Raw genomic sequence first — 22,643 nt, 5'->3', positions numbered from 1 at the left:
GGCCCTTCAAGCTAGCACCACTAATAAATTCACTAACTGACTGTGACAGTCGAGGAAAGAAGGCAGGTAGTAGAGGGTACAACGATTACATCAAAACATTGATTTGTTAAATTAAATCAATTCAGTGAATTTCAGAAGAACTTACAAGAACATAAAGTCATTAATTTTGTGGACCAGGAACTAAAGGAGGAAGAGATCTTAGGTGGGACAAGGTGCAGTGTCCCTAATATGATGGGGAGATATGGGAAAGCTAAGCCATGTTCATTGGCAGCAATAATGGATCAGAGTAAAACTTGAAAGACATTTAAATTTAAGTTTAAGTTAAACTGAGGTGTAAACCACCATTATACAACTCTCAAAAAGTTTGGGACTGATGTGCAAGATTGTTCAGCTCAGTTCATCCACAAAAGATTAGTGTGAACATGTTTAATTATCAATTCCAAAGACTGACTTCAGGTTCCTATCCAGAAAGGTACTGATCTTGGTTTTCACCATTGGTCTGGATTGTGCTCCTCCTCTGTCAACTAACAGCAGTGGAAGCGTTTGACATCTGTGACTCTACAATGCAGCACAGATATGTTCAACACACTGATGGTCAGATCCACTCGCTTCTCAGCAATACTTGGGATGCAGCTCAGTTCTGCTGAGCAAAGGAGTAAAAAATAAGTTGGATATAACGGTTGAGCCATGTGCACTAAATGGGGTCACCTAACTGGATGGAGAAAGGAAACCAAGGGCAGATTTCTCCCCCCCCCCCCCATTTTCTATTGATTAAAGCATTGCTATTAATTCAAATAACAGTCAAATGTGTTGCTATGCATTCTCAGTCCCCTACTGTACTCCTTATACACTTATAACCAAATTAAGGTCTAACTCCATTTACAAGCTTGCAGATGACACCACTGCAGAGGGCCAGATCACGAACAATGATGAGACAGAGTACTGGAAGGAGATAGGAATTTAGTGACAGTGTCAGGACTATTTCACACAGAGAGAGGTGAATCTCTGGAATTCTCTGCCACAGAAGGTAGTTGCGGCCAGTTCATTGGCTATATTTAAGAGGGAGTTAGATGTGGCCCTTGTGGCTAAAGGGATCAGGGGGTATGGAGAGAAGGCAGGTACAGGATACTGAGTTGGATGATCAGCCATGATCATATTGAATGGCGGTGCAGGCTCAAAGGGCCGAATGGCCCACCCCTGCACCTAATTTCTATGTTTCTATTTTATTTTTTTGTAAATTATTTTAATATAAAGAATATAGCCTTGGGATCCACTACCTGGCTGCCCTTACAAGTTGTCCCACCCTACAGGACAACTGAAACAGAAAGATATGGCCAGCACAACTGGATCTGTGGGGCAGACAAAGATTAGTGCAGCCACAGAGATAGTGATGGAGTGGGAGCAGGTATTGGTTGGTGGTTCAATACAAACTGGACATATGCGTCTCGTCAACTAATGTTGGGTCCATTTATGCTCATGCTCTCAACCATCTGTACTCAACTGTATGACTGAAGAAGTTATGGCCCATTGTTCTAAAAACAAAGAACGAGCAAGGTGCCAAGATTTTATTTAAACTAAGAGTGGGTCCATTCAAACGACTCGTCTCTTCTCACATACTTGAACTTTCTTCATTACACAAGATAAAGTTAATATTTATAATGGTACAGCTAGTAGAGATGCTGCTTCACAGCGCTAGTGACCCAGGTTCAGTCCCAACCTCCAGTGAAGGCGGGTGTTTGATAGACTGTGTGGACTTGGTGAACTGTATACAGAGAGACCTTTCAGTATGTTCAAGTGAAGTATAAATTTAACAATCTGGAGCAAAGATTGGGAAGGGTCTGTATGCATACACACAAAGATACTGCAAAGTAAATTTATAGGGAAAAACATAAGAATTGTGGATGCCGTTTATCGGAGAAAAATAATTAAGAAATGAGAGGAGTAAAATGCAATTAATCTGTGAGCATTTTTTGCTTGAAAGAGTCTCTAAGATTATGTTTCATGGCTCCTCACTCAGCATTGATACCACAGAATGTAGAGGTGGCTTTGACATTATAGGGCAGCTTATGTAGTCAGTTTTTCAGTCTAAGGGGAGACTCCACCACAATTAAACTTCTTTGTAACTTGCCACATTTTGCTGGAAAATCTGAAACATATTTATATTTTCAAAACTCCTGCAGTTGAATATGTTTTATTTCCCCACTTCATCTACTTTCCAATGATCCTTGTAATACCTAAATCCAGTGTTGAGGAAATGGTTTAGCCTCCAGTACCTCAGCTGGGCAGACAGTCGTTTGTCTGGACTCTTCATTTCCTCTCCATGTTCGACTTCATTCCTGCTCCGGCTGCTTTCACGATCTGCAACAATAATTGCCATTGGTTTATTGTTGTCACATGTAGCGAGATACAGTGAAAAAATGAGTTTGTGTGCTATCCATCACATGAATACAGTCAAGTCGTACACAAGGACAACAGGTAGTGCAAAGAGAAATATACCAAACTAACAACATCAATGAAAGAGCAGATTTAAAAAAAAAAAAGTGCAAAGGCCATAATGAGGTAGGTTGGGAGATCGGAAATACACTCCTGGCATACGAAAGGACCCTTCAATAGTCCGAGAACTGTCTGAAGCAGTTTCTCAATCTGGTAAACACAAAGAGTATACATTTGTGGAGAGAGAGAGAGAGGGAGAGGGAGAGGGGGAGGGGGAGGGGGAGGGGGAGGGAGAGGGAGAGGGAGAGGGAGAGGGAGAGGGAGAGGGAGAGGGAGAGGGAGAGGGAGAGGGAGAGGGAGAGGGAGAGGGAGAGGGAGAGGGAGAGGGAGAGGGAGAGGGAGAGGGAGAGGGAGAGGGAGCGGGAGAGGGACAGGGAAGAGGGAGAGAGGGGAGAGAAAGAGAGGAGAGAGAGAGAGAGAGAGAGAGAGAGAGAGAGAGAGAGAGAGAGAGAGAGAGAGAGAGAGAGAGAGAGAGAGAGAGAGAGAGAGAGAGAGAGAGAGAGAGAGATTTAAAAAAAAAAGAAAAAGCAGCTTGTTTTTTTCATGTTGTGAAATCAATAAAGTGTACTGTAGTCCCTCCCATGTGTTATGGAAGCAAACATGGACACTAAATGACAGAACCAGATAAGGAAACCATTTGCTGTTGGGTTTACGGTACAGGAGTCAATGTAGCGGCAGAATTTTATATCATTCAAGAGATTACTCCATCTAGCCGCTCAGTGGACGACATGGATAATTTATACCTTCTCCAAAACTAAACCAAAAACTTAATGGCCTGTCCCATGAGCATGCGCCTGCACACGGCAAGCGCGACCTAACCCCACTTCAATCGCCGGAGCTGTATGGAGTTATGCGGAAGGTACACAAAATTGCTGGAGGAACTCAGCGGGTGCAGCAGCATCTATGGAGCGAAGGAAATAGGCGACGTTTCGGGCCGAAACCTTTGGAGTTATGCGGAGCTGGTCCCGACATCACGTGGGGCTCCGAAAAACTGACACTGTTCAAAAATTCCGCGCGGCAACGGCCTGCCGGCCCGCAGCCGCATTGAGGCCGTACGCACCGTCTCGACGCCGTACACAGCGTCTCGACGGCGTAGCCTAGCGCGAACTTCCCGTGGACTTCGCTCGAACGTCACGTCAACTCGTACGGGATCACTTGACCTCCGCGCGGCCCCCGCTTCCGGTTTGGTCGCGCTCGCCGCATGCAGTCGCATGCTCGTGGGACAGGCCCTGTACGGGGATCACTTGACCTCCGCGTGGCCCCCGCTTCTGGTTTGGTCGCGCTTGCCGCATGCAGTCGCATGCTCGTGGGACAGGTCCTTAAGCTTCTGCGCAAGAAACTTAACTCCAAACACGCCCCAAAATACATCATAAATCCCACCCAAAATATAATCGGCAGTCTAAAATTTAAAGACACATGCCATAATCAGTGACACACAAAACAAGCCAAAATGGCCACTACAGTCAACAGACATCAACTGGCTGACCCTGACCGTTGGCAAGGCCATCTTTCTTCCTTTGAGAAGGTTCAGGGGTGACTGTCAGTTTGACCCTCAAAGTCTTGCTGCTGCTGGATGATTGGTTTACCGAAGCATCTACAACCTCATAGATGGTGTGCATCAGGCTGGACATATCCTGTGTGTAAAACAAAGATGTACAGTTAGTTAACAACTTCATTTATCACAATGAAAGCTTCTTGGGTGCACAGTGTTTCCTCTTGTTAACGCACAGATTTTTACAGACACTCTTCTCTACACCTGTACAAATCCAGAATCTCAGAGATGAAAGCTTCCTAACCACCTTGTTTGAATTCCAAGCCTCTGTTTGCTTTAACAACATACTTATTTTTACATTAAAAAATGAAAAAGTTAAAAAATTAACAAGGCAGGCAGAGTTTCCTCGTAGCAACAGGAGAAAGCTATGGAGTGTCCAAAGCTTGCAATGCCATTTCATTAGACCACAGATGATTTCTCTCACTTCAGGTAGCCCCGGCTTTCCCTCTCGAACCCAAGTCGCACTCGCATCTCATTTTCACCTTACAAACAGCTAACAATGGCCTTTATCCATTGTTTATCAGTTACTTTTTTTGCATATCTTTCATTCATTGTTCTTTATCTCTCCACATCACCGTTTATATCTCTCGTTTCCCTTATCCCTAACCAGTCTGAACAAGGGTCTCAACCCGAAACGTCCGAAAAACCTTTTCTAGTTTAAGTCCTCCCTCCACCACCTCCAGTTTAAATTCCAATTTGGAATATTTTGGAGGACCAAGAAACCAAGAACCATGTGTTCAAGAAGGAACTGCAGATGCTGGAAGATCGAAGGTACACAAAAATGCTGGAGAAACTCAGCGGGTGCAGCAGCATCTATGGAGCGAAGGAAATAGGCGACGTTTCGGGCCGAAACCCTTCTCCGACCAAGAACCATTCCTTCTCTCCAAAAATGCTACCTGTCCCGCTGAGTTACTCCAGCTTTTTGCGTCTATCTTCGGTTTAAACCAGCATCTGCAGTTCCTTCTTACACATTAGGTATCAATTTGTCTGCTTGCCTCTGCCCCATTTCCCTCAATACTCTAACCTAACAAAAATGATTGCCTGACATTAATAATTAAGCAAGCATCCATAACCTTTTAGATAAAATTCCACCATTCCACGTGCTTCCTGACTGGTAAGAACCTGGGCTTGTTTCAAACACGTGCCCCCTTGCTTCCGATTTTCTCACCTGAGAAAATAGCTTCCAAACACGTGCCCCCTTGCTTCAATTGTAGAAATGGCTAAGGAATATTGTATACTGGTCCAAAGATGTTCAGATTTGTAGGCTAATTGGCTTGGTAAAATTGTCAATCATCTCTAGGGTGTGTAGGATGATGTTAGTGTAGGGGGATCGCTGGTTGGTACAGACTCAGTGGGCCGAAGGGCCTGTTTCTGCGCTACATCTCTAAACGAAACGAAACTGAAAAGGTCCAGTCTGCCTACTCAATGAAGATGCGGTATATGAGCAGTAGAAGGTTACAATCATAAAAAATAGGTGCAGGAGGAGGCCATTCGGCCCTTCGAGCCAGCACCGCCATTCATTGTGATCATGGCTGATCGTCCCCTATCAATAACCCGTGCCTGCCTTCTCCCCATATCCCTTGACTCCACTAGCCCCTAGAGCTCTATCTAACTCTCTCTTAAATCCATCCAGTGATTTGGCCTCCACTGCCCTCTGTGGCAGGGAATTCCACAAATTCACAACTCTCTGGGAGAAAAAGTTTTTTTCTCACCTCAGTCTTAAATGACCTCCCCTTTATTCCAAGGCTGTGGCCCCTGGTTCTGGACTCACCCAACATTGGGAACATTTTTCCTGCATCTAGCTTGTCCAGTCCTTTTATACGTTTCTATAAGGTACCCCCTCATCCTTCTAAACTCCAGTGAATACAAGCCTAGTCTTTTCAATCTTTCCTCATATGACAGTCCCGCCATCCCAGGGATCAATCTCGTGAACCTACGCTGCACTGCCTCAATCACAAGGATGTCCTTCCTCAAATTAGGAGACCAAAACTGTACACAATACTCCAGATGTGGTCTCACCAGAGTCCTATACAACTGCAGGTTCTCCAGATTGATTCCCAATATTGATTTTAGGGGAGGGGAGGCAATTGATTTTTAAAAAGAGATTACGTAGAATGAGCTTGGGGTTTCGGAGATTTACAAGACTGAGAAGCTATCCCCTTGAAATGGGAAAATGGGGGGGGGGGGGGGGGGGTTAGTCATTCAGGACAGAGACGAGAGAGGTAATAGAATAGAATACATTTTATTGTCATTGCACAGCAACTGTACAATGAAATTTCAGTGCATCTCCTTCAGTGGTATACAATAGAAGGCACAGGATAAAAAGATTTAAAAGAACAAAAACACAATCAACCATTAACTCTCATATTACCGGCAAGATCAATGAATAAAATAAATAAATAGATAGTAGAAATATTGCACATTATGTTGCACACTCCAGCAGACACATTTTTATATTGCACCACGAATTGTGTTGTGTTGCCCGCAGTGTTATCTATTTGAGTTTAGTTCTTTAATGGCACATGGGTAGAAACTGTTAATTATTCTGCAAGTGCGGGTCTTCAGAGACCTGTATCGCCTCCCAGAGGGCAGCAGAGTGAAAAGGTGATTGGTAGGGTGGGATAAGTCCTGTTTGATATTTGTGGCCCCGGCGTAAACATCAGGCCCTGTAAATGTCATCCAGGGAGGGTAGTTGAGCGTTTGTGATGCTCTGTGCTGTTTTAATAACTCTCTGTAGTGCCTTCCTTTCAGCCACAGTGCAGCTAGCAAACCACAACAGGATGCCATAGGAGAGGATGCTTTCCACAGCGCACAGGTAGAAGGACAGCAGCAGCTGCTGTGAGACATTTGCTCTCCGCAGAGACCTCAGGAAATATAGCCGCTACTGTGACTTCTTTACGAGAGTGATGGTGTTCACTGTCCATGTAATTTCTTCAGCATTTAGGTAAAACATTTTTGGAGTTGTCTACCCGGGTAGACTGTGGTAGTTATCAACTAATTATGTCAAGTGATAGATTTTTGGATATTAATGGAATCAAGGGATTTTGAGTTAGTACAGGAAAGTGGTGCCAAGGCAAAAGATCAGCCATGATCTTACTGAATGGAAGAGTAGTAACAAGTGGCTGAAAGGCTCACTCCCAGTTAAACTTTTGTTCTATTGACTTAGTAAATATTCCCAGCCATTTGGGAGAAATATCACCCGAATGCCAAGTGAGCAGACATGAATCTGCCTTGCGTTTCCATGCAAATGCCCAGTGTAACAACCCAAGGCTCTGACTTGTTTGCAATCTGTTGGTGACTAATCAATGTTGCACTCAGTTGATGCCTAGTTGGAGGGGAGGTAAACTGTGGGACCTTTTTCTGTAAAGTATGAAAAAGTCAAAAGACTTGTGAAAGGCTGTCTTTGGCAACTTGAAGAGAAGCACTACATCAGTGGCTTGAACCCAAGTCAATTGGCAATATGATATTAATATATATTACATGTCAATCAGTGTGGAAGGCAACAACTCAATCAATTCAGTACCACAACCACCAATCGACAAGTCAAATCTTAATGCAAGTCAGATGTTTACACTCCCTTTACAACGTCTGCCAGTCACTGCTTGGTCAACAAGTAACCAAAAGCAACACATGCAAAAACAAAAGTACCTGCTACAGCTCAGAAGGTTTCTTACACAGGTAATTCAGATCAAACTTTACTTTTCCAATCAATAATGCACGACAACCTTTGGTTCCCAAAAGGTAAACAGCATAAAACACATACTGTATGTATAAACACTGCTGTAATTCCTACATGGTGAAACCAAAATGTATAAAAATTACCTTTATTAAAAATCTGACAATGTGCACTTTAACCACATGTGATTTTTTTCTTATTACAAATCGCAAATTGTGGAGTACAGAGGCAAATAAATAAATTATGGGTCTCTGTCCCAAACATTATGGAGGGCGCTGTACGACAGACAACAGATACTGCAGCAAAATGATTAAAGAAAAGTATAATATAATGGATGAAATAACGTGCAGTGATCAAGGACTGATCCAAACCCAACAAGTTAAACATTCCTGGAATCCCACTGCAATAAAAACTAAACTCACATGAAATTCCCACAAGAGATTGTTCATTTCCTATTTTCAAAGTATGTGTTTGAATAATACTGTTGCCTCAGCTTCTCCCATGCCAACAATGTTGATGGACTAAGATGAACAAAACCACTTGTTGAACATATTACTTCTAAGTTACCTCTCCTGGCCTTCTCCTAAAGTATTTCTCCACATCTCAATTTGCTTTACGTGTTGGTAGACAAAAATGCTGGAGCAACTCAGCGGGTGCAGCAGCATCTACGGAGCGAAGGAAATAGGCAACGTTTTGGGCCGAACCCCTTCTTCAGACTGGTGGGGGGACTAATTAATTGCTTTACGTGTTACAAGGCTAAGATGTGTCTAAGCGTTGAGAGATGTTTCACAGCTCCAGTACCACTCACTGCCTCCTTATCTCCTCACTTCCCACCTGGCATTCATTTGCCTTGACTGCCTCTCCTCCTCCATTTTACTAAGCTTAGTTTAGTTTGGTTTATTGCCACATGTATCGAGGTACAGTGAAATGCTTTGGTTATGCGCTAACCACCACTTCCTTACCAGTACCACCAAAGTACCACTTCTATACCAACTGCCTCATACAAACAAGAGCACAAAACAAGAAAACAAGAGCAAGAGTAGACCATGAGGTTCTCTAAGCCGGCCCCACCATTAAATATAATCATGGCTGATCAACGTTGACCTAAACTCCTTTCTGTGCCATTTCTCCTCTGTTCCTCGAGTTATTAAATATTTATCTACATTCACTTTCAATACATCTAAGGGCCCAGCTTCCACTACCTGCTGGGGCAGATAATTCACCATCCTCAGAGAGGAAATTTCTACATACCACAATTTTAAATGGCCCATTCCTGGATTCCCTCTCCCGATTCTCCCACCCCTACCCTTTTTTCTACCCGCTCCACAAACTGCACTAAAGTGTTTATTGGAATTGTTCTAATAGCAACAACGATAGAAATAGCATTCCTCTGAACACTGAAAAGATCTCAGTTTAAGCGGCAGCTTTCATTGAGATTTATCTGTGGGCCAAATATCCTACTTCTGTTCCTAGTGTCTCATGGCCTTATCTCATCTAATCTTTGGATCTGTACACTGTCAGTTGTCAGAACCACAGGTCATACAGCAGCCATTTGGCCCACCACTGTTCATGCCAACAATCATTTACCCATCTATAATAAAAGGTATGTTTGTAGGATAATGAACATTCATGAATGAAGCAAGTAAAGAGAAAGTTGATTATGTATTTGCTGCCAGTTCTCTCGCCCATGGCCTGCCGTACAATGGCAACATTTGCAACTTAAAACACCACAACATCCTTGGAACCAAAGACAAATATAAATGTACCTCCTTAGTAACCTTGCCACTGTTGTCAAAATCATAAAGAGTAAAGGTCCATTCCTGATGGTTATAGTCTTCAACAGACAAGTCACACTCTAGCTCCTGAAAAGAAAGTGCATTTCTCTGTTCTAAATCTCTCCTCCACTGTTGCCATCCTTTCAACAGTTTGAAATGTTGTAACCCAAAAGCCACTTCACCAGACCAATGTATGGTGCGGCAACAAGGCAGAGTCTTGGTTCACATTGCAATTGAAGTTGGCTGTTTTAGGGAAGTGGAGGAGGCTTATGGCTTCCTTTAGTTAGCATGCAACTAAAGCTTTTCACTGTACCTCCGTACATGTGACGATAAACTAGGGGCACCTCGGGCTGTTTTTCTAATTTAACCAACAAAATCCTTTGCCTTCCCTCAAAAAGAAAATTGAATGATTTGACTTCATCATTTATTTAATTATGGCCCAGCAATTTAGGGCAGGTCCATGCAATTTGTCCCCTCCACATATATACCCATGCACAGGAATAGATTATTCTTATCAACAGATTTCATACTTGCAGCATGCTTGTGGCATTTCAGAAGTAGATCCAATGCTAATAGGCTTTCCTTGTAACTCTAACCCAAAATACAATTTTCTCACCACCTAACCAGCTAAGCATTCTAATATCTTCACCTTAATCTCTTGACAGAGATAACATGGGTTGGGATGATCCACTCCTGTACCAACAATGTTACTGCACTCAGCAGGAATCTATGCTTATTTTTTGTATAGACACAAGTTTCCCTCCATTGCATTTCTCATTACTCTGCACATAGTCAGCGTAACTACTACTATTGTAGAAGTACCCACCCTTTGCCATCTTCAATAAATAAACACCTTGCAACTGACACAGGAACATTTGTAACATCATTATTTTGCTGAAGGATAAAAAACAACAATGTTCTCAGTGTTTTCAGGCCAACAGAATATGCCCCATAACCACTTGACACACATCTTGGTTTCAAAACTCACATCAAAGTTCAGCCTCTTCTTGCTTGTCCCTTTACTGGTCTCTTTACTGGGACACTTTTCTCCATCTTCTTGAGTGAAAGTTGACGTAATTCCATTGCCTGGTTCTATCTTTTCTGGGGGAAGCACCACTGGAGAAGGAAGGAGGGGAAGAAAAATTGGTCATTATAAACATGAGCAAACAATGTCACTTTACCAATTTGCAGCATTGTTGAAAAATGACTTGCATTAATATAGCACTCTTTGAATCTCAGGGCACACAATGTACTTTATAACTAATGAAATGGGTTTGGTTACCATAATGTTAATACATTAAATATTGCAGCCAATATGCATGGAAAATATCCTCACAGTTAATAGAAAATGATCCATTTTAAATTGCTGGTTGAGGGACAGAGCCATAGATAGATTAATACAGTGTGGAAACAGGCCCCTCGTCACAACTCGCCCATACTGGCCAACAATGTCCCAGCTACCCAAGTCCCACTTGCCTGTGCTTGGTCGATAACACTCCAAACCTGTCCTAAATATTCATCGTGATGTTGTTAAAGACTCGAGTATAGAGTGGGTGGTGGGTTCCTGGGATTTGCTGCAGTGGGTGGTGGTGGAGCAGATATAATAGTGGCGATTAAGAGACTTTTGGACATGGATATGCAGGGAATGGAGAGATATTGATTAAGTGGAGGCAGATAAGAGTTGGTCTTGGCATCATGTGTGGCGTGGATATAGAACAGTACAGGAATAGGCTATGTCCTATATACTCTTCTTTGAACAGTACCATGGTATATTTCATATCCATCTGACAATAAAAGGGCCTTGGAGTATCTTGCAAAACAAAAGGACACCTCAAATAGTGCAGCACTTCATTGGAAGTTTGATGCCATGCATGTCTATTTGAGGCATGTACTTACTTAAGGGGTGCAAGTTCTTACTTTCTTCCTTTGTCATGTATCTATACACTGTCAATTGATCGATTGTAATCATGCATTGTCTTCCTGCCGACTGATTAGATTACAACAAAAAGCTTTTCACTATACCTCGGTACATGTGACAATAAACTAAACTGAACTGTGTTTAAACACAATTTATATAGTTAAACACTATCAATCCATTTTACCTTGGAGATTCAGCCACATTTACCCCACAATTAGAGTTTCTCACTTTATTTTGTACTCCAATGATGATTATTTGGTTTCCAGAGATACCCAAACAACAATTTCTAACCCCCTATTTATCCTGTGTCAAGATAAATCATTGATCGGAAGGCAAAAGATATTGTTATATTTTGCCGTCTCAGAAGACAGATAAGAAACTTGGTTCTAGACCTATACGTACTGGCTAATACTTTTGGTTGTATTTATTTGTAGATTAAATAACACAAAACAAGAACAACACTCCAAGTTATAGTATGCATCAAACTTAGCTCGGTTATGGTCAAGGGTCAAGAGTAATTAATTGTTGCAAGTACCAATTAAATTCTTACTTGTTATAAGCATATTAACACTACACAACAAATAGATATTCAGTAATAAATAATACAACACATTATCAGTATTACAGCGGGTGCAGCAGCATCTATGGAGCAAAGGAAATAGGCAATGTTTTGGGCCGAAACCCGAAACGTTGCCTATTTCCTTCGCTCCATAGATGCTGCTGCACCCGTTGAGTTTCTCCAGCATTTTTGTGTACCTTCGATTTTCCAGCATCTGCAGTTCCTTCTTAAACATATAATCAGTAATACTACGTTCATAAGTTCATAGGTGATAGGAGCAGAATTAGGCCATTCAGTCCATCAAGTCTGCTCCGCCATTCAATCATGACTGATCAATCTCTCCCTCCTGACTCCATTCTCTTGCCTTCTCCCCATAACTCCTAACTCCTGTACTAATGAAGAACCTATCAATCTCTGCCTTAAAAATATCCATTGACTTGGCCTCCACAGCCTCCTGTGGCATTGAATTCCACTATGGAATTGAGTTCCAATAGGTAATGGGACCATAATAGTGCAAGCCGAAATGTTTCTGGTTGGGGCCCTTCTTCAGACAGGCTCGGTCCCAATGGTGAGCTCGGGTTAGAATCCTCAATAGGCCATCAGAGAAGAGGTTATTTTTGAAGGAAAATATGACTGGATGGAGGGAAACAAATCTAAGCACAAGAATGGCAAATCCACAATCAAAGCATTTCCAGGCAGGGAACCAGACTGATTCCTGGGATGGCAGGACTTTCATATGAAGAAAGACTGGATAGACTCAGCTTGTACTCGCTAGAATTTAGAAGATTGAGGGGGTATCTTATAGAAACTTACAAAATTCTTAAGGGGTTGGACAGGCTAGATGCAGGAAGATTATTCCCAATGTTGGGGAAGTCCAGAACTAGGGGTCACAGTTTAAGGATAAGAGGGAAGCCTTTTAGGTCCGAGATGAGAAAATCATTTTTTACACAGAGAGTGGTGAATCTGCGGAATTCTCTGCCACAGAAGGTAGTTGAGGCCAGTTCATTGGCTATATTTAAGACGGAGTTAGATGTGACCCTTGTGGCTAAAGGGATCAGGGGGTATGGAGAGAAGGCAGGGATGGGATACTGAGTTGGATGATCAGCCATGATCATATCGAATGGCGGTGCAGGCTCGAAGGGCCGAATGGCCTACTCCTGCACCTATTTTATATGTTTCTAAAATGTAGGGGAGTTAATAAGGTGATGACCTATGCAGAGATACAGGTCCCGAATTGAATAATTAGGTGACATTTAAGGCAATGCAGAAGAGTTAGAATTCACCCAAGAATTGGTTGGTTCATGTTCTGGTACTGGAGCTTCTGGCTTTGTCTACACAGGCAATTTGTCTTCCTTTTATCCAATTCACAAATTTCTGAAAAAGTGGGAACACTGCTCCCATGCAAACAACAGACACAGCTATTAAAAAGAACAGTGGAATGCATGGCAGGGGATCAAGATGTGTAACTCACTGGGCCAAATGGCCTTTTCCTGTTCCAGACTGTTAAAGTTCTTACAGTCCCAATGTGAAATCACATAAGCAGTACAATATTTGGGTCAAAGGCAACTCTATTTCCTCAGTGTATCATTCACGGTAATTATCTTGGCCTGCAGACAGCTCGCCAAAGCTCGTAACCAATAACAAAAGTTAAATTCCTACAGTTTCTGAGCAAATACTGCATACCTTCATCTACTAAAAGTTTGGAACAAGCATTGTACATTTTACATTCTCAGCATACATCAAAGCACATTGCAACAGCTACAATTTACACTTTAATTAGCACCGCTAATGAAGTAAGATTTTGACATCGTAAGTTCATAAACCACAGGAGCATAATTGGGCCATTCGTCCCATCAAATTTACTCCACCATTCAATCATGGCTAATCTGTCTTTCCCTCTCAACCCCATTCTCTTGCCATCTCCCCATAACCCGAGACACCCTCACTAATCAACTCCAGCTTAAAAATACCCAAATGGCCTCCACAGCCATCAGTGGCAATGAATTCTACAGATTTACCACCATTGACTAAATAAAATCCCTCCTCATTTCCTCACTAAAGGTCCATCATTTTATTCTGAGGCTGTGCCCTCTGGTCCTAGACTCTCTCACTATTGGAAACTTCCTCTCCACATCCACTATATGCTGGCCTTTCACTATTTGGTAAGTTTCAATGAGGTCCCCCCTCATCTTTCTGAATTTCAGCGAGTACAGGCCCAGATCCATGAAACACTCATCATACGTTAACCCTATCATCCCTAGGATCATTCTCGTAAACCTCCTCTTGGATCACACCTGACTAGTAATTATTGAAAGATCACCTTTAATACTTCCACAATCTCTAAAGCTACCTCTTTCAGAACCATGGCGTGCTGTCCATCTGGCCCAGGTGACTTATCCACCCTTAGACCTTTTAACTTCCCAAGCACCTTCTCCTTAGTGAATGTTTTGAGAGTTAGAAAAGTGGATTTCAGGACAGATAATATAATCCTGACTGTAAACAGTTGAGTTTTATGAGGCTATCCAAACAAATTCAGATAACACTATACATGAATACAATCAAGTTAATCTCAAATACAATAAATAGAGCAAAGGGGAAGATAGTGTGCAGAATATAGTTTTCAGTGTTATATATAATTACAGGTAAAAAAAGACTACAAAGAGCAGAGCAATTGTAACGGATGATAGTAGATCTTTCTCTGGGAAAAACTTACAAAGAGTCACCACTCTCCACAGGGGTGCCATTGAGAGCATTCTTACCAGCAGTCTCTCAGTCTGGAATGGCAGTTGCTCTGCTGCTGACCAGAAGGCCCTACAGAGAGTGGTGAGGACAGCGGAGAAGATCATTAGATCACCCCAACCAGCAATCCAGGACTTATACCCATCTCGCTGTCGCAAGAGAGCAACCAATATCATCAAAGACACCACCCACCCAGCACACAAACTGTTCACCCTCCTACCATCCGGCAAGTGCTACTGCAGCATGCGGAGCAAAACCACCAGATTCAAAAACAGCTTTTTCCCTCAGGCCATCAGACTACTCAACACACTCAAGAAAATTCCATGAACATTACACAAACAAAGACCAACTGACTGTCAAATTAATTTTAACTCAATGTCTGCAGTATGCTATTTGCACTTTTCTATATTGCACCTTTTATTATTGCACCTTAATAACATAGCTCAACATTTTACTACACTCTGGCACACTGTGAATATTTTAAATAATGTATATGTCCATTGTCTATCTTTATTGGTATATTGTCTGTCTGTGTTATAAATATTACTTGCACATTTGGAGTATGGGGAAACGCAATTTCAATCCTCTGTGTAACTACTTGTTGCATTATTTGAATTGACAATAAAGTTTACTTTGAACTTTGAACACTCTGGTGCCATCTTAGTAAATTAGGTTTTTAAAAGGTCTTAGGTTGGTGAAGAGGAAAGAGGTGCAGTTTGGCACCACAGGTGTGATAAGGAGATATATGGTAGATGATGGAAGTTGCCTGGAGAAGCACTGGAATAATCAAGCCTAAAGGTAACAAAGGTTCAAACAGCAGACGAGCTGAAACAGGGACTTGCTGTCAAAGTTAAAGTGCACGAGAACAACCTGTTGCAGCTACGTTTTTGCTTGCAGTACAATTAATAAGATGGGAATCCACGGATATTAATTTTTAAATCATTGCACTGTCAAACTGGGGCAGCAGCATCAGTTGAGCACTAGGGTAATGTCAGTAGAGGACCATGCAGATGGATGATAAAGGACAAGCAAGGAGAAAGATGGGGTGGCAAACGTTATCATTAGATCATGATGTACTAGGAATAGTTAACACTGTCAAAACTGCATCAGAATGTCACACTTCTTAAATTAGGATTATCGTTTCAGAATTAAAATTCAAACATCGTATTGGGAAAATGGCGAGATTGGATTGGGAGATATCAGCATACTCAAGGACTCTGGGTGTGAAAGGGAGGTTGGATGTGAGAGAATACTTTGAAGGAACAATGAGTCTTATGCGATTGATGAGAGGGTTAGTGTCAACAATGGGTTGTCAATGCAGGAGTGGGAAAGGTTAGCAAAGTTAGCTAGCACTGGGCTCAGAAAAATAAGTTGGTTGGTATAGAATTTTATTGGGCATTACCTAGTGAGATGACTCATGGACTAGATGAGATTGGAGCGAGCAGGATAAAAATCCTGTAAGAGGCTATCAACACGAGGGGTAGGAACAAAGTGAGACTCGGTGTAGTTCATAAGCAGCAGAGGCAAAAGTCATCTATCTTTTTGATAACTCTTTGCAGGACGGGTTTAAAAGTCTATAGAGCAGAGAGAGACCAGGGTAATCCTTCTATTCCAAGAAAACCTTCAATTGGCACTCAGCTTTAGTAATGGAGAGCAAGATACCATAATGCTTAAAATAGTCCAACCAAATCTGGCTAGTGATGATTAAACCAAAGTCCCATCAAAGATGTTCAACTTCTGTCTTATATTCACTGGAATTTAGAAGGATGAAAGGGAATCTTATAGAAAGACATAACAGGTTTAAGGGATTGGACACGCTAGATGCAGGAAAAATGTTCCTGATGTTGGGGGAGTCCAGAGCCAGGGTTCACCGTTTAAGAATAAGGGGTTGGCCATTTAGGACTGAGATGAGGAAAAGCTTTTACACTCAGAGAGTTGTGAATCTGTGGAATTCTCTGCCACCGAAGGCAGTGGATGCCAATTTATTGGATGCATTCAAGAGAGAGTTAGGTTTAGTTCTTAGGGCTAAGGGAATCAAGGAATGTGGAGAGAAAGCGGGTATGGGGTACTGATTCTGGATGATCAGCCATGATCATATTGAATGGCGGTGCTGGCTCGAAGGGCCGAATGGCCTACTCCTGCACTTTCTATATCTTGTGTACTTCAGCGGAAACGTGAGGTACAGGGAATAACCAGCATGGCCATGCAGTGCCTTCAATGTTTTTGAAGTGCAAGTCTCCAAACATTGACGTGCAGTTCAATGGAGACAGTGATGATAGAGATGTACGTAGGAAGAGCAGTCATGTTGGAAGAGCAGCAGCCAATTTGCACGTAGCAAGATTGCAAAAACAAGATAAGGGGTCAGATTAACTGTTTTGAAATGATGTCAGCGGAGATGCTAAATATTGGTCAGGAATTCCTTCAGCTGGGGAGGAACACGCTGTGCAGGAAGACTTTTAAGCAATAGTCCAACTGGGATTTGGAACAGGCCAGGGGACAGAGAGGGCCAAAAGTAAAGGAAACTTTGTTTGATGGGGAACAATTCCAAGAACAAAAATATTGTGGGAAATTTAGAAAATTCTGGAAATTCCTGGAATTTCTGGAGCCGTCTTAATTTATCTTCCTTGAAACTATTTTGATTGAAGTGCTCACAGTGATTAAGATATGCACATGTGCGGGCACATGAAATCCGCTTACCTTGGCATTGTGTCCAGCACAGACATTGTGGACCAAAGGACCTGTTCCTACGCTGTTCTATACGTGAGAGGGAACTGCAGATGAATTGAATTGAATTGAATCCTTTATTTGTCATTCAGACCTTTCGGTCTGAACGAAATGTTGTTGCCTGCAGCCATACATGTAATAATAACAACACACAATAAACACAAATTAACATCCACCACAGTGAGTTCACCAAACACCTCCTCACTGTGATGGAGGCAAAAGTCTTAGAGTTACTGTCTCTTCCCTCCTCTTCTCCCTCTGCGCCGAGGCGATACCCCACCGGGCGATGGTATCAGTCCCGCGGTTCAAGCTCCGCGGCCCAGGGGTGGTCGAAGCTGCCCGCAGCTGTTGCAACGGGTGCTCCGGAAAACAGGCACCAGCCTGTGACCTGCGAGCTCCCGACATTGTCCTCCACTGGCCAGCGGCCGAGCCCCGGATCCAGGTCACCGCCGCCAGAACGCCGCCTCAGCCGCCAGAGCACCGTCTCCGCCCCGCACCGGGCCGCCCACAAGGCAGCGTCTCAGCCCCGCACCGGGCTGCCCCCACGGGAGCACCTTCCAGCCGGGAGCCGGTCCGCCCTCACCGGAGCGCCTTCCAGCCGATAGCCAGGCCACCCACACGGCAGCGGCTCAGCCCCGCACCGGGCTGCTCACACGGGAGCGCCTTCCAGCCGGGACCCAGGCCGCTCACACGGGAGCGCCTTCCAGCCGGTAACCGTGCCGCTCACACAGGAGTGTCTCAGCCCCACGCCGTCCGCCCTCACCGGAGCGCCGAGTCGTGCCGCTACCCGGACGTCGCCACAGCTCGAAGACGGCCAGCCTCGCGTTGGTGAGGCCTGGCTGGCTCTACCTCCGGACCCTCGAGGTCGGTCGCAGGTTGGAGGCCGCCAGCTCCGCCATTAGGCCTCAGCGCAGACGGGGGAAGAGAAGGGGGATACGACAAAAAAAGTCGCATTCCCCCGAAGGGAGAGACAGAAAGCTCTGTTTCACCCTCCCCCCACACACATAACACCACCTAATAACCAAAAAAATTACTAAACTAGACAAAAAAAAACAACACAAAAAGTAAAAACAGACAGACTGCAGGCGAGCCGCAGCTGTATCACAGCGCCGCCACTTCCGATGCTGGTTTATGCTGAAGCCAGGCACAAAAGGCAGCATCTCTGGAGAACATGGATAGGTGATGTTTCAGAGTGTTGGAGTAACAAGAAGGATCTCGACCTGAAACGTCACCTATTCCTTTTCCCCAGAGATGCTGCTTGACCTGTTGAGTTACTACAGCATTTTGTGTCTGTACTATTCTACGTTCTATGTAAATGATTTCTGGTTCAGATAGCAGTGCTAAACACGAACAGTTCAAGTTCAAGTGAGTTTATTGTCATGTCCCTGATAGGACAATGAAATTCTTGCTTTGCTTCAGCACAACAGAACATAGTAGGCATTTACTACAAAACAGGTCAGTGTGTCCATATACCATTATATAAATATATACACACATGAATAAATAAACTGATAAATGCAAATAACAGATAATGGGTTATTAATGTTCAGAGTTTTGTCCGAGTCAAGTTTAATAGCCTGGTGACTGTGGGGAAGTAGCTATTCCTGAACCTGGTCGTTGCAGTCTTCAGGCTCCTTATGAACAATGATCATCATAGAATCAAAGTCAAATGTAACAAAAACAGACCACTCATTCCATCGATTCTTGCTGATGATGAAGCATCTATCTGCAGTCATCCAGCACTGAATCCCACTTTATTCTTTCCACATTGCCATCAACTCCCTCCAGATCCTACCACTCATCCACATATTTAGGACAACTTACAGCATCCAATCTATCTACCAGTTCACAAGACTTTGGGACGCCAGAGGAAACAGGAGCACCTAGAGGAAACCTACATGGTTCATGGCAGAACATGCAAACTTCACAATGTCAGCTTTGAAAGTGCAGATTGAAGCCAGGGTGACTGGGGATGCCAGGCAGCAGCTCTGCTAGCTGTGCCACAATGTTGCCCACTAAGTTCAGATCTCGGAGAACGAGCTACAGTTTAACTGCCAACATGGCATCCTGACTGAAAACAGCTTTTAACAAACCCCTGGTCCTGCAAAGGTTTGCTCATATGGATACCCCAATACAGTAGCTGTGTATTTAATAAAATAAAACACATTTTAAATAATACTAGAACCATTCCAAGATGAAGATGCTTGTAACGTATCACTGACTGGACATTCTGTTGGTAATTATTTCACTCTTACAGCTTTCAGTATCTTGCACATCTTTCATTTAGGAAAACTGAACCCGAATATGTGTCCCCTTAAAGTTGCCTATAGATCGACACGCAGTTAAACATTTGAAATCCATTGCTATGGGCTATTGTATTTCTTAATCTGCTAATAGTTATTAAAGACTCATAGTTATCATTGTCTGTGGATCAATAAAAAGCAAACATTCCTGACCAGATCCATGGAGATATTTGGATATTTGCAGCCAAGGGCAACAGGAGGAAAGGCAATGTTTGCATACCCATGGCATGCCTGCAGGATCTGGCTTCACTTCCTATCTCTATGAGCCAGAAACTGCAGCCAAAAAAACCCATTGAAGCCATTTCCATTGGAATTACACAAAAACGTGCATTTCTTCCCAATGTAATTGTGTAAATGATATCAAGGGATCATTAAAGTAAATTAAATCTGACACAATGAGAGTCCTTTGGGTCTTTTCAAGGAAGAAGCAGATTTACTCTTGTACTTTTCTGAACCTGAACTTTACTTTCCTCATGAGATGAGAATTTTTTTTTCACCCAGAGAGTTGTAAATCTGTGGAATTCTCTGCCACAGAAAGGCAGTGGAGGCCTATTCAATGGATGCTTTCAAGAGAGTTAGATTTAGTTCCGAGGGCTGACGAAATCAAGGGATATGGGGAAAAAGCAGAAACGGTGTACTGATTTTGGATGATCAGCCATGATCATATTGAATGAATGGCTGATCTGGAGATTATGTTAAATCTAATACACAAGTCTACAGGAATAGGGAATCAGAAATTCTTGATGAATGTTTGAACAAGCATCCTAATACTGAAAAACTAATAGCTTATATTTATAACACCCTACTAAACAACGAGGTACCACCGACCGAACCATATAGATACAAATGGGAAAATGAAATAGGTCACCCTATCACGAAAGATATGTGGGACGAAAGTTTACAACAAATACATCAATGTTCATTAAATGCCAGACATACTTTAATACAATTCAAGGTCTTACATAGACTACACTACTCTAAAATAAAACTAAATAGAATCTTCCCACAAATCTCTCCTATTTGTGATAAATGTCTACATCTAGAGGCTAATTTAACACATACGTTTGCAAACTGTATAAAACTTAAACATTTCTGGACTGATATTTTTGAAATAACTTCAGAAGTTATTAATACAAAACTGGACCCAGACACAAAATTAATAATACTTGGAATATCAGAACAAAGCTTAACACTCACAACAAACCAAAGAAATTTCCTCAACTACAGTATAATAACCGGAAAAAAATTAATATTAAAATTTTGGAAAGGCCCTACAACCCCCACAATTAAAATGTGGATTACGGAAATGTCGGAGACCCTATACTTAGAAAGAATTAGACTTGTCTTAATGGACAAACAAGATCTTTTCCATAAAATTTGGGCTCCATTCATTAACTATCTGAAGGGATAGATTGGCACAGCACGAGGACCCAACTGAAACTTGAACTCAGGAACAGATGAAAAGCTATACTTTATAACCTACGAACCTATCTCCATTGACGTATTACAGGTAACCCATTCCACCTCCCTTGTTTTTCTGTTGTGTTTTTTTTCCTTTCTTTTTTATTTGTAACTTTCTACCCTCTCATTTTCCCTCTTTCTATAAAAAATAAAAACACTAGAAGCAGAAGTAATTGATAATGGAAAATTTTAATAATGTATGACTGATGTATATGAAAAGTTTTTTTACTATAATATGTAACTACATTTTATAATATGTCTACTTCTAATAAATAAATAATAAATTTAAAAAAAGAATGAATGGCTGGCTCGAAGGGCCAAATAGCCTACTCCTGGACCTATTTTCTATGTTTCTATGAATCACTCGCTGCTGAAACATAAGAAAAGCAGCAGCCCTATTAAAGAGTAACCATGTGCCATAAATGGCAAGAGTCAAGAGTGTTTAATATCTTTTATATCATGCATTTGTGAATTCCTTTTTATTATTAAAAGGTCCTAAAGCTTTCCATGATTCTGTAAGTGGGGAAAGCGTGATGCCAACAATGGGGTACATTAGCACAGGCAAGTTTTATAGACCTTGTTGAAGGACAAAGGAGGAAGAGAAGTTAATGAAAGACTTCCATCACTCGAGACCCAAGGTACGCTTGAGCAAAGAGAATTGGTGTCAGGCCAGAGGTAAAAAAATGGATGAGCATGGATCTCTCAGGATTGTGGAATTGGAGGAGGTGTAGAGCTCGTCCAATATTCCCACTGTCCACATGTCAACCACGTGGCCCGATAGCGGATTGGAGTACCCATCAGAGCTGAGTTGATCTGGTGGCCATCGGCTGGGGATGTTCAGTTCAGACTAGGGACAGGACCCAAGATAATTTTTGTTAATCTTGTCACTTCAGTTTTGCTTGGCAATATGGTAGCTGGAGTAATTGCCATGTTTGGTGATGGCACTTTGTGAAAAGAAAACATAACAATATTTTATTCATTCATCATTAAATTTGAGGATTCCATCTAAATGTGAACCTGAAATTAATTTAGTAATCCAAATATGTTTCTATTTAAAAGGAAATAATCTTAGATGCAATATTAATTGTAATTTTCTTGACAGCAGCAGAAGGGGTGGCACTGTAGTGTAGCAGTAGAGTTGCTGCCTTATAACGCCAGAGACCTGGGTTCGATCCTGACTACGGGTGCTGTCTGTATGGAGTTTGTACGAGCTCCCTGTGGCCCCATGGGTTTTCTCCGGGTGCGTCGACCCCTTGTTCTGGACTTCCCCAACATCGCCAAATAAAGTCTATGTCTTTATTCTTACTACCAAAATGCATGACTCCACACTTTGTTACATTATATTCCATCTGCCTGTTGCTTTGATGAAGTATTTGGGATGCAGAAAACATGAATGGATCCCAGCTCTTCATTTAAAAACAAAACTTAATTTATTTATCCACG

General features: G+C 42.4%; 1 protein-coding gene across 7 annotated transcripts in view; it reads right to left on the bottom strand.

Moving 5' to 3' along the window:
* The window catches only part of nkd2 (NKD inhibitor of WNT signaling pathway 2), a 154,062-nt gene that overhangs the window by 5,800 nt on the left and 125,619 nt on the right, over nt 1-22,643 (bottom strand). For 2 of the 7 annotated variants that reach the window (XM_033016681.1, XM_033016674.1), the window contains exons 5-7: nt 10,485-10,612; nt 3,986-4,127; nt 2,274-2,358 (exon numbers count right to left, since the gene is read on the bottom strand). In XM_033016681.1, the coding sequence (XP_032872572.1) occupies nt 2,274-2,358; nt 3,986-4,127; nt 10,485-10,612 (355 nt within the window). Of the gene's footprint in view, nt 1-2,234; nt 2,359-3,979; nt 4,128-10,484; nt 10,613-22,643 lie in introns of all 7 variants that reach the window. The other 5 variants (XM_033016646.1, XM_033016642.1, XM_033016670.1 and 2 more) reach the window with 3 other exon arrangements.

The sequence above is a fragment of the Amblyraja radiata genome, chromosome 2, assembly GCF_010909765.2.
Source record: "Amblyraja radiata isolate CabotCenter1 chromosome 2, sAmbRad1.1.pri, whole genome shotgun sequence".
Classification (NCBI taxonomy): Eukaryota; Metazoa; Chordata; class Chondrichthyes; order Rajiformes; family Rajidae; genus Amblyraja; species Amblyraja radiata.
The sequence above is the reverse complement of the archived record's forward strand: the minus strand, read 5'-3'. Positions and strand labels throughout refer to the sequence as shown.